This window comes from Carassius carassius, chromosome 43 (genome assembly GCF_963082965.1).
Source record: "Carassius carassius chromosome 43, fCarCar2.1, whole genome shotgun sequence".
Taxonomy (NCBI): Eukaryota; Metazoa; Chordata; class Actinopteri; order Cypriniformes; family Cyprinidae; genus Carassius; species Carassius carassius.
This window is the reverse complement of record NC_081797.1, coordinates 5,529,583-5,541,864: the sequence shown is the minus strand read 5'-3', so window position 1 is coordinate 5,541,864 and position 12,282 is coordinate 5,529,583. Positions and strand designations below refer to the sequence as shown.

At 39.3% G+C, this 12,282-nt stretch overlaps 1 protein-coding gene across 1 annotated transcript; it reads right to left on the bottom strand.

Annotated features, from left to right (window-relative positions):
- Nucleotides 1-176: 176 nt before the first annotated feature.
- On the bottom strand, nucleotides 177-11,647 carry LOC132124782 (GTPase IMAP family member 8-like). Its single transcript, XM_059535934.1, has 7 exons — nucleotides 11,532-11,647; nucleotides 3,995-4,699; nucleotides 2,295-2,978; nucleotides 1,898-2,071; nucleotides 1,518-1,664; nucleotides 713-1,030; nucleotides 177-333 (listed from the first exon to the last, which is right to left on the bottom strand). The coding sequence occupies exons 1-6, from the start codon at nucleotides 11,539-11,541 to the stop codon at nucleotides 768-770; spliced, it is 1,983 nt and encodes a 660-aa protein (XP_059391917.1). The 5' UTR covers nucleotides 11,542-11,647; the 3' UTR covers nucleotides 177-333; nucleotides 713-767.
- Between the last annotated feature and the right edge of the window lie 635 nt (nucleotides 11,648-12,282).

Below are 12,282 nucleotides of genomic sequence, written 5' to 3'. Positions count from 1 at the left end.
ATTAAGTCTTGGTTTTACTAAGTGACTTTTGAGATGGATTATTTTTAAGGTTCTTGTGGCTCCAACTGATGTGGGCCATCAAGACGTGAACCATGTCTCAGCTAATGCAAACTAAAGTAACCAACACATGACAGTTAAAAAGTGACTTGTCCTTTATGAATTTTTGATAAAAATATAATGCATGCACATATTTTAGAATAACTATATAAAATAAGTATTCTGATATAATATATAGACATCATATCTTATGTTACTGATTTCTACAGATACCTGCAAGTAAAGGATTATATATTTAACTGAAAAAAAGGAAAAAACTGAGAAAAAATATTGTAACTTGTAATGCATACAAAAGGTATACAAGAGCTGCAGTCAGGCACTTTAATGGCTATTTCCTTGTATTTTCAGACAGGCCTGCAAAATAATGGCTGCTGTAATTGAAACAAAATAGCTAAATCTTTTCTAGATGAGGAAAAATGATTAATATTTTTGGCAAGGATTACAGGTTGATCCTGCAATCCTAATAAACTGCCTTAAAAGTACATTTATTTTAAACCTTAATTTGGCTAAATGTGACTAGTACTGGTAAACACTGATTATGTATAAAAACTATACAGAGAAATGTAAGAAAATTGAAGCATTTTAAGAAAATTAGAAAATTTATTATATCATAACACCAAAAATGACCCATTGTTCTGTTTTTAAAATAAAAAACAATTATTCATAGAATCTGTTTTGTATATGTTAAACATGGTGTCAAAATTCTAGGATTATTCAGCCATCACTTCGGTGTCTAAATCAGTGTCTTTATGCTCATATTTTGAGCCCTTGGGCACATCCTGTGTTCTTTTGGTTCTTGAATGTTTAACAGAGTGAGAACTGGGCTGCAAAGACCCCAGTCCTGAGCTGAGGGATGAGAATTTTGAGTGTGATGAGCTAAAAACTGAACTGCCGTCTGCTCCTGATAGTGAGCTGAATGAACCATACGCAGAACTTGCCACAGACCATGTTTCTGGCCGCTCGTATCCACTCACTGGGGAAAAAATAGAAACATATTTCAATCCACATGTTTTCTAAAAAAAAAAAAAAAAAAAAGTTTTCCACTAAATTACACTTAACTAATATCAAGATCAAATTAAAAATGAATAATAATAATAAAGACAATTTGTATAAAACTGAGAAAATGTAAAAATTATATTTATCTCCACATCATGATGTAGAAAGCCACGTCAGACATAAAATGTTTAAATGTCAAATCAATGATCTATTATCTTTTATAGACGTTTTTTTTTTATTAGCCAATAATTAATAGTTTGTTTTACAAAAAATTCTATATCAGTTCACAGATTATAGATGTATAGGTTTAATTTTCAGGAAGGTCAAAAGTATGTCTAAAATATCAAACTGGTCTCACTACAACTAACATGGGATTTCTGCTTGTTGTGCTATAATGAAACTGTCACGGTACACCAGAGTGTACAGTATTCTGGAAAGTGCCAAATAAAACAAAAGATACTCACACAGCAGTGGTATGCATTCCATGCTGTGCATTTTAAGGAAACTGGACTCATATCTTCTTGTGTGAAATGAATCTCTGGAACATGAAGACCTGATGTCTGCTTCTGAACTTCCCAGAGATGATGTGTTGGACCTCTCCTCTCCACTCACTGCAGAAAGCAAAGGGAATTAAAAAGGGGTAAATCTGCATGGAATAAGTACATAAAGCATGATGACTTTCAAAACATTATCCAAATAAGAATCGAGCTGGATTTATAAAATTATTTTAAGATTAGTCTAAAATATGAATAACTTGGAATTTGTGCCTTGCATGTTTTATAAAATGTAATGTGTATATTCTGGGTATTAGTGGAAAGTGTCAAATAAAACAAAAGACACTCACTCAGTGGTGGTGTGAATTCCTTGCTGTTAAATATCTTCAGGACCCCTGACTTGAATCTGCTTATGAGAGATGCATCTTTGGAATGTGAAGACCCAGAAATTGACCCGACGTCTGCTTCAGATGAACCGTAACCAGAACTTGCCAGAGAGCACGAATCAGATCCTTCACCACTGACTGTAATAATGCAAGAGAGCAGAACTTTCACATTAAATTCATGCATTTGGTAGGCACATTTATAAAAAGATATTGGAATTCAAAAATCTGTTTTATCATTTCTTGAGAACAGAGGTTTAACATAAATCTGACATTTAGAGAATCAAAGGTTTAAAAGAACTGAACACCAGACACACAAACAAACAAAACTGAGATATTAATACAGTTTTATGATTTCACTCACTCATTTGTGATCTGACGTCACCTATCCATGGCTGAATTTGCTCTTCTGATTTCATTTTATTATCCGCTCCTTGTATTTTAATAGGGTTGCTCTTCCTCCTAACAGGGCAGTTGTTTTGTGCCACCATCTCCTCAATCTTTTCCAGCAGCTCCTTGATCTGAGTGTCATCACTCCTGTCCTGATTGTTGAGAACATGATATCTGTTCCCACATTTGTCCAGCAGCCGCTGGAGATCCTGTCCTTCACTCTCAATGTGTTGCTCTATAGATGTGTCTAACAGAGAGTCTCCATGAGTGAACAGCACCATAGTGTGACTCCAGACTCTCTCACCCAGAAGATCCAGATGACCCTGCACTGCTTTTCTCTCCGTCTCTTTAAATCCGATGTCCACACGTATGATCAGTAGTACAGCATGTGGTCCTGGAGGACACTGAGACACACTGAGCACAATCTCCTGTTTCAATAACTCAGGACTCTTCTCTACAGTGTAGTCTATCCACCATCCTGGAGCTTCAATGACAGTGATGTGTCTGTCTGCTACTTCTCCATGTCTCCTCACACACTGAGCAGATCTCTTCAAGTCAAACTCCTCTCTGCCCAGGATGCTGTTTCCTGTTGAACTCTTACCAGCAAGTTTATGCCCCATTAACACAATCCTCAGCTCTGAGAGACGCTGGGCTTCGCCTGAAACAAATACACACTTATCTTAAATAATATTGTATTGAGAATCTGTAAATACCTGATGAATTATACATTTAATACAATCAAATAAGTGATATTGTACAGTCATCAGGACAAAATAAACCCATTAAGATGATCTGGACAATTAATTTTGACAAAAAAGTTAAATACACTAATCATTTTTATAATCATTTAATCATATTATTATTACATTTACCTTTACATTTAATAATTTAGCAGATGCTTTTAATCATCTAACATCCAGTCATGATTATAAATGTACTTAGTGTTTGAAGTGGGTCGGTGTTCTGACGATTTGTGCTACCCGCTCAGTTTGTGCTACCTCCTAATTAAAAGAAAGGTTTTTGCGATCATATTTTAAACCAGGAAACTCCTGGAAAGTACAAGGATCCAGTAAGTGAATTCAAACAGTAAGTTCAAATAGTTCGAATAGTGACTTATGTCTAGATGTCAGTAAATTATTATTTTCAGCATGTATTTGGCTTAAAAGCGAGATTGTTTTAAATTTGATGGTTGTCAGTGGTTTAGTCAAGGCGGGAGGTTTAGTGGTCTTGGGCATCTCCATTTGGCCCTGTTTGGTATCACAGCTTGACTTGTCCTTATTTGTATTTAAAATGTTTATTTAATTATTGATTGATTGATTGAAAGTAAATTATCAACAATTCACCATTGTGAATTCGTAGAATTAAAAAGTACTTTATTTAATATAAAACTAAATAAGTATATAAATAAGAGGGGGTAGGGAGTGAGTACTGGCACTTCTTTCTTCTTCACTTCTTATGATACATTGAGGTGCAAACAGTATCCAACATCTAACTACTATTTACACTTGCTGGAAACAGCATCAAACTACTGTTCATTTAGTGTATATAACATTTTTTTTTTGCTCTTTATATTAAGTGTAAACACTCTGCCTAATAAGTTTAAGTAAAATAAGTATATTTTTGGGGGTTGTTCAGCTGTTGTTGTGACTCAAGTTTCAGTAAATTTTCACTTACTCATCTGTGATCTGATGTTGTCTTTTCGTTTTTTTATTCTCTTCATCCGTTCTTTTGCTCTCTCTTCCTCTGCTATTCTTCTCTCTTTAATCTCCTGTAAGAGCTTTCTGTCTATTTCAAAATAACAGCCATTGTTTTGTGCCACTGTGTCCTCAATCTTGTCCAGCAGCTCCTTGATCTGAGTGTCTTCACTCCTGTCCTGATTGTTGAGAACATGATATCTGTTCCCACATTTGTCCAGCAGCCACTGGACATCCTGTCCTTCACTCTCAATGTGTTGCTCTATAGATGTGTCTAACAGAGAGTCTCCACAGGTGAACAGCACTATAGTGTGACTCCAGACTCTCTCACCCAGAAGATCCAGATGTCCTTGCACTGATTTTTGGTTAATCTCTTTAAAACTTGTGTCCACACGTATGATCAGTAGTACTACGTGTGGTCCTTGAGGACACGGAGACACACTGAGCACAATCTCCTGTTTCAGTAACTCAGGACTGTCCTCTACAGTGTAATTCCTCCACCATCCAGGAGCTTCAATGACAGTGATGTGTCTGTCTGCTACTTCTCCATGTCTCCTCACACACTGAGCAGATCTCTTCAAGTCAAACTCCTCTCTGCCCAGGATGCTGTTTCCTGCTGAACTCTTACCAGCAGCTCTATACCCCATTAACACAATCCTCAGCTCTGAGAGATGTTGGGCTTCACCTGCGACAAACAGAGAACAAAACATGCTTTTTAAAAATGATACTTAACTGTGAAACTGTGAATACCTGCTTCACACTTCTTCACCATTTTTCCTGTGACACAATTCAGCAGAGTACTTCAGTGTTACAGTGCATCGGCTTAGGACAAATCACAAATCAGTCAAAATCAGAGATGAAAAATAAGAAATACCATTGCCACTTTACCATGTACAGTGAATGTACACATTATTTGGCAACATGCTTGAGCAAAATATCATAGTGAATATTTGCCCATTATGTGGCAGTGCCTTCCCAAGAGACATATGGATGCTTACACACACACACACACACACACACACACACGCAGGATTTGTCCAGCATGGGGAAAACAAACTGAAGAAATTAGAAGAAAATTGAAGAATGCCTCTGAACAGTGGAGTTACTGATATAAAATTTTTCAAAGTCATAAGAATGGATGCTTTTCTGTAAGAAATATTATATTTTCAGAATAAACTATTCTTTAGGAATTATGGAAAAAGAAAATTGCTTTAATTTCATTGATTTGCACGTAAACAAAAAGAAACAGCTTACACTTTAAGTAACACAAATTAAACAAAACTAAATAGTAAAATGCTGTAAAATAATTTATTGTCATTAATTATATTTTTAATCAAATGCTTCGTCTATACTGTATATCTGTTCATCTAAATCAATGAATAAATCTCTCTATTGCACAAAGACAGGAAAGGAACCAATTATGCATCGAAGAAAGGGAAGGGTTGGGAATAACAGAAATACCAGACAAAAGAAGAAACAAACTATTATGAGTAATAATGGCATATAGATCTGGCCTAATAAAATAAAAAAAACATATATATATATATTTTTTTTTTTTCAGTAACCCTCCAATTCAGTGGAGATTGTCACAAATGAGAGTGCCTTTCTATTTTCTCACATGGGCTTGCTTGTTTATTTTTAATATAGAAAGGTCTATTTTTGACAAATCTAAAAGCCCTTTCACACCAAAAGTGAAATGAATAAGACTCAGGCTGAAGGAGATGTAAATTAATTGTCGAAAGTCTTAAGATGCAGGAGAATAAAGTTACCTTTCGAACGTTTCACTCTTGTTATGTTTGGGGAAAACAATTTTTTTTTAAATTCTGCTGAAGCCTGATATGTTCATGTTTGTGTAGCTGCACAAACCAATGGTGATTCAGCCCGCCAAAAGTGGTGGGGCCAACTGCTATATAAGTTGGCCTGTAGTGCCATTTATCAGATTATTCTCCTTCAGTGACGAGAATCATCTTTTCGCTGACTCTTCGGCAAGAAGAAGCCGTGGAAGAAGCTCCAGCCCTGCTCACCGCCGTGGAAGAAGTCAAAGCAGTGACTTAAGCATCACTACAGGCATCCGGCATCCGGAGTGAAAGAGCAAATTTCTAAAAGCAATATTAGCACGCTTTGTTACAAATGTTGGGCGGCGAGTATGGTTTGTGCAAGGGGTTTTTGCAGAGGCTGCGTTTGCTGATGGCTCATGCTCCCTCTGCGAGAGCATGAGTCTTTCACGTCTAAGCTTGTGGGCATGGGCGCCGTATAGGGGGGGAAAGTTAGGACAATTCCTAAGATGCTTACTTTCACATCCTGATAGCCCCCCTTCACAAACCGTTCTTGAGATTTGCATTCGCAGTCCTTCCGTTTGGACTGTCCCGTGCCCCATGCAATTTTATGAAGTGCATAGATGAGGCTCTGTCCCCTTTCAGGCAAGATGGGAATCCGCTTATTGAACTACCTCGATGATTGGCTTGATCTAGCCGGATCAGAATGGGAACTGAATGCTCACAAAGCTGCTGCTCAGTCACTTAGAGCACCTCGGGCTGGTCATCAACCCATGCAAGAGTCAGTTTTTGGCCAGATGACGAACGGTCTTTCTGTGAATGGTTCTAGACTCCACCCTAATGCGGGCATGGATCTCGCCGGTTTGATCCCTAAAAATTCAGCGATTGACGGCTTCCGTCACACCGGGCACGACATGCCCCTGATGGTTTTTCAGAGGCTGCTTGGCGTTATGGCCGCTGCCGCCTCTTTAACTCTGCTGGGCCTTCTCCACATGCAGCCCCTCCAATTTTGGCTAAAAGCCCAAGTCCCGCCCCACGCTTGGCGGTTGAAAAGATTTCCGGTCAAGGTGGACCACCGCTGTATCAAAACTCTGGCCCCCTGGAGGACCAATCACCTGTTTCAGACAGGAGTAGGGATGGGCGTGGCCTCCAGAAGGAAAGTGATAACAACAGTCCAACTCCGAGTGGGGTGCACTGTTGGAGGGCAATCCAGCATTCGGCTTCTGGACAGCTCAGCAGTGATGCCTACAAATATTGGTGGTCTCCTTAGCCCTGAATTCCTTCTTTTCGACCATCAAAGGCCACCATGTCTCGGCCTGCTCAGACAGCATGACAGCATGTGATTGTTGCTCGTAGTGTGTTGTTCCCATGCATAATGAGAGTGAACGTTCGAAAGAGAACGCTTTTGGTTACTTAAAATAAACCTCCGTTTGCTGAGATTTGATGAGCGTTATGTCACTTCCCGCACTACAAGCTGCATAAAATGGATGACTGTTGCTTTAGTCGAATGATCTGATGAATGATGCTACAGGCTGATTTATATAGCGGTCAGCCCCGCCCCTTTTGGTGGACTGAAACACCATTGGTTTGTGCAGCTACACAAACGTGAACAAATCAGGCTTCAGCAGAATGGAGTTTTCTCAATACAAAATGCACGTTCCCTTATCTCAGGGAACCAAGGTTACATTAAGTAATTGAAAGTGTTTCCTTTCTACTGAAATACAAATATTATGTTTATGTAAAATCATTTCTACTTACTAGTATGGTTGACTTGGATCACTTAAGGTCAGCAGCAAAAAAATTGGTTTATAAAATGGGTTTAAATACATAATGGATATTTGTGTTATGGGTTTGTGTCAAAATACAGAGTTTTCATTTATTTTGAGGATTGTTGAATCTGTTGTTGTGCGAGAGAGATGTCGTTCATATTTAGTCTAGAACTAAAGTAACCATCATGTTTACACGGCACAGTCAATGCCTCTGCATTTACTCAGTTTTTCTCAACATGTGTACAGGAGAGCTCTCAGTCAATAAACAGGAAAACAAACTACCTGGCATAACTTATTTGAAAAAGTAACTCCAAATTTTTTCTTAATTAATTGTTACTTTACCATTTACTTGAAAAAAAATTATCTCCTCAAAGTTGTAAGTAACCATGGCCCCCCGAAGTGGGAAACGCTTTGGTAATGTCCTGGTGAGACAATTATCTGAAGCATGTGTGAAATCAGCCCAATAGAGAAGCGAGACGTCAAAAGCAGGGTGACTTGCAAATGGACGTATTAGTTTCTGTGGAAGCGAGTGCCTGCAGGGATGCAGGGAGCATGGCAAGAGATATAGCATCTCATTCTCTTCAGGGAACCATGGATACATACGTAACCTAGAAATGTTCCCCTTCAGGATTTCGAGCTGCGTAAAAATGCTTAGGGAACGAGAATTCCCACTGCGCCATACAAGCAAGTCCCTGTCTAGTGTGTATCTGTCTGAGCACATCAAGACAAGAGAACCTGGGTCCCTGGGGTAGATGTCAGGTCCAAACTGTAAAACCGGATAAACATGTACGGAGAGGACCAGCCCACCGCAGTACAAATATTCTGAAGGGCCAAGCCCACAGATAAGGCCTTTGAGGCTGCCATGGGACAAACTCCAGGCAAGATACAGCGAGTGCCTGAAGATCCAGTGCCTGTACTGGCCTCAGCCTCCAGGTGCCATGGATGAAACGGGTAAGCAGCTACGGCTACCACGTAAACCTTCAGAGTAGAGGAAGATAACCCTGTAGAGAACCGCTCCTGAAAATACTCAAGAACTGTACCAAATGGGAAGTTGACTGGGTTTTGCAGTCACTGTCCACACCAAGAAGTGAAAAGTTTCGAACTTCAGTAGGTGACCACCAATGTGTTGTCTGTGCGCACAAGCACATGATGGAACGAAGTGTTTTAGAGCTTGAAATGGTCAGGGCTGCTGAGCAGGAGCCGGCCATCTCGTTCCTCATATCGCCAGATATTGAAGACCTGGATCATCAAGGTAGGAAGCACTAGAATGCTGCTGCCTGCTTCTTCGCCTCCTGAAACCTCTTGATGACAGTTTTGACTGCGCCACCGAAGAGGCCAGAAGGCGACAGCGGGAGATCTAGCAGGAAGAATCTGTCCTTGTAGTTCGGACAGATTCAATCGCAGGAGTCACTCCGTACCCACCGGCTCTGCCATGGTACAGCCAATGGCTCTGGCAACAAATCTGTGGCTGATACATTTCAGCAATTACATCAGACTTCTCTTCCTCCCTCTCATCCTAGTCTTTTAGCAGGTTGGCCTGGTAAGTCTGCAACACGACCATGGTGTACAGACACCTGATTTGCCGCTGTGTATGCTTTCCCAAATAGGCTGGATGTCAGCTTTACTCACGTGGTGGGAAACTTCGGAGCCTACAGGGATGATGCTGAGGATGGGGAGGGATAACTTGTGAGCGTCTGATTCACCACCGGCATCGCTCCATATCACATATCATTCAGCCCCGGCATGTTATAATAATTTGCAATGGTTTCTCCCATTATCTCGACATCCCCACATAGCAAATGGATTTGGCCCAAATGTGGCCTCGAGGTGGCACTGCTGGCCTTCTGTCGGCAATGGCATGTACCCTTTCAGCCAGAGCTGGGCAATGTGTGGCAATGATGGCACGGTGGGGATCCAGCAAACAACATGAGGGCCGATTGTTGATGGGAGGAGTGTGGCCCAGATCAGTCAGGTGATATGTGGCCAAAATCAGGCTCAGATCTGGCAGCATATTATTTGACCCATGATAAACAAGATAAATACAATATTGCATGATAATGGTTAAATGATCACATACATTTTAATGAAGTGTAGTATTGTTAAAATGTAGTCTTTGAAATGGCAAGTCAAAACAGAATGATACATTATCATTTAAAAATTAAGCAAATCAGTCCAGTGCATTAAACTGCACTTAATTATAATTTTATTACATTTTATATTATTATTCTTGGTACAAATAATCTTAGAATCCTTACATGAAAAGAAAGTGAAAGAGAGTATTTAACCGTTATCATGTAATATTCATTTGGTTTACTATGGGACACACACTGATCTATAATAGAGAGTGGGGGCACATCATTTTTATTAGTATGCTGTCATGCACAAGCATTAAATAAAATTATCATGAAAGTATTTTATTTTTCAGATCAGGGCCAGCTAAGGCTGATTAACTGGCTGAGATTTGGGCCGGTTATGGCCCATGTGTGGCCCGAGTCTTTATTCCAGTTCTGAGCCACTTCCGGGTCGTCATTCTTTGCGGTACTTGGGCCGAGAGAAAAGTCATTGTGTGGCCCGGATCGGGGCCAGAAGACATTTGCTATGTGGGTCTTAACATGGTGATCAGGGGAAAATAGAAGGTCCTGATGTGAAGGTTTACAAATTATCTTTTGGAAGCACTTGTCCAGCTTGCCTTTGGGATGAGCGTCCTGTTTCTAGGCTGGCCAATCGATGTTAAGCTTGGCTTGGCAGAAAGTCACAACCTCCACAAGTTCCTCATATGCGAGGGACTGTGGTAGCAAGTCCACAGTCTCCTCCATGTCAAAGCTCATCACATCAGCCTCCTCAGAGGATGACAGATGAAGTGTCTGACTCTCTCTCCGAGGGGAAGTAACTACGGGATGGGCTTCCGATCTCTGAGAGGGAGCAGTGGATCTAGCGGGTAAGGACTGAGATAAGAACGAGACTAACTCGGATCCCTCTGCTAAATCCACTTGCGATCCCCTCGGTAACGGTCTTCACTGTGCCTTGGTAACAGCGAGATCAGAATTTGCAGGTTTGGAAACCTGGCAGCTTTTATCGAAGATGGCCAGGCAGGAGAAGGTCACAATCATGACAGTCAGCCCCCTCGAATCACACTATAGTGCTGACCATGCTCTGCTCCCAAACAGACGACGTACAAAATCGTACGAGCAGAATCGTATGAGCAGAAGCTAACATGTGCATTTGCCAGATGTGACTTTATTAGTTTGTTGCGGTTTGTATAGTATAAAAAAATATTATGCCTATGGAGACTCCTCATAAACCATAAAAACCAACATGTGTGTGTGGGTGTTTGTGTGTAATTTTTATATTTTTTCTTAATTTTTTGTCAGCTTTAAAGTATACATATATATAAAAACTCTAGTCTACCACAATCAGTTCTAAAAGGTTTTGTGTACAAACGTTCTGTATGTTTTGGACTTATTTCAATGACTTAAAAAATAGATTTTTTTTCACTAACCACGCATTAACCTTATTTTCGCAAAACCACAAAGATTTACATTCAAGCTGCTTCAGTACCCATAGGGCTAAAAATTCAGGAGCACCAATACATTCGCCCACAAATAACATTTTACATGTTTGTACATTTCGCCGTGCTTATTTGTCTCCTGAAGAACATCCACTGCCAATATTTGAACAAGCACCATCAGGACTGGTTTGGCCAGTCTTTGATTTAGGTGTAACCTTTAAAATTTAAGTAAAATGAGAGTAAGGTGGTCAAGTGAGTAGCCTATTGGTATAGATGCAATTCTAAACTATCTTTTTAATTTACAAGAATTATTTATTTTTATAACAGTCGCATGCATTGTTTAAAACTATAGCCTATTATTTTAGCAAAATTAGCCTGTGTGTAAAATCTCACAGAAACGGTAAACAATGTTGGCAACTTGTTTAGTTTCATAACAGTTGATTTGAGTATGAGTTAAAAGCTTACCTATGCCCATTTTGCCTTTTCTCAGTTGGAGCTTATAAAATATAATCAGTCATCAGTCTTTACATGCAAAAGTTGCAATGTACTTTCAAATGGTTTTGGATAGGACTCATTCAAAACCACTTCCTGTTGCTTCAAAACTGTGCCAGGAAGTGAGCAAAATTTCAATCTCCATCTGAGTACTTTCGTTATAAAATAATAATTAAAAAAAGCATTAATCTAGTTACATATTCATAAGAGTACAACTCTGACACTTCCTGAAAATATTTTCTTTCATGTATAGAGGAAAATCTAAATGTAAAAAAAATTTTTGGATTAATTGTGAGTTTTAACATTTTTCAAAGTTGTCACAAGTTAACTGTTATTATGAGGCACTCGGATTTGTCATCAGCTGTTGTTCAGGATGTTCAGAGCTGTTCTGAATGATTGAGATCCCATCTATATCCAGCTCCACTGAATGAACACTGAAGGAACTAATGCAGTCAAAACACATCACCAGGACAAAAAATATTTATAAAAATCCAGTTTATTTTTACTTTTTATGTTTTTTGTGAAATATGGAAGAACAATAATAAATCAAACATTAAAATAAATGAGAAAAAGAAATTAGAAATTAGAAGGAAAAAAATCACCAATATAATCCTCATGTTTCTCACCATTTCTGCAGGCTTCAGCACACTCCTCTGCATTGGTCACCAGCTGCTCTGCGTTCTGTACAATGGAAGGTAATACCAGCCAGCTCCATTCCAGCAAT

Bases quoted from the DNA above. Each gene is read 5' to 3' on its own strand.
- LOC132124782 (XM_059535934.1), bottom strand. The intron at 2,979-3,994 runs GTAAGTGAAAAT...TATTTGTTTCAG, and splicing joins CAACATCAGATCACAGATGA to GCGAAGCCCAGCGTCTCTCA. The intron at 1,031-1,517 runs GTGAGTATCTTT...TTTTTTCCCCAG, and splicing joins GGAATGCATACCACTGCTGT to TGAGTGGATACGAGCGGCCA.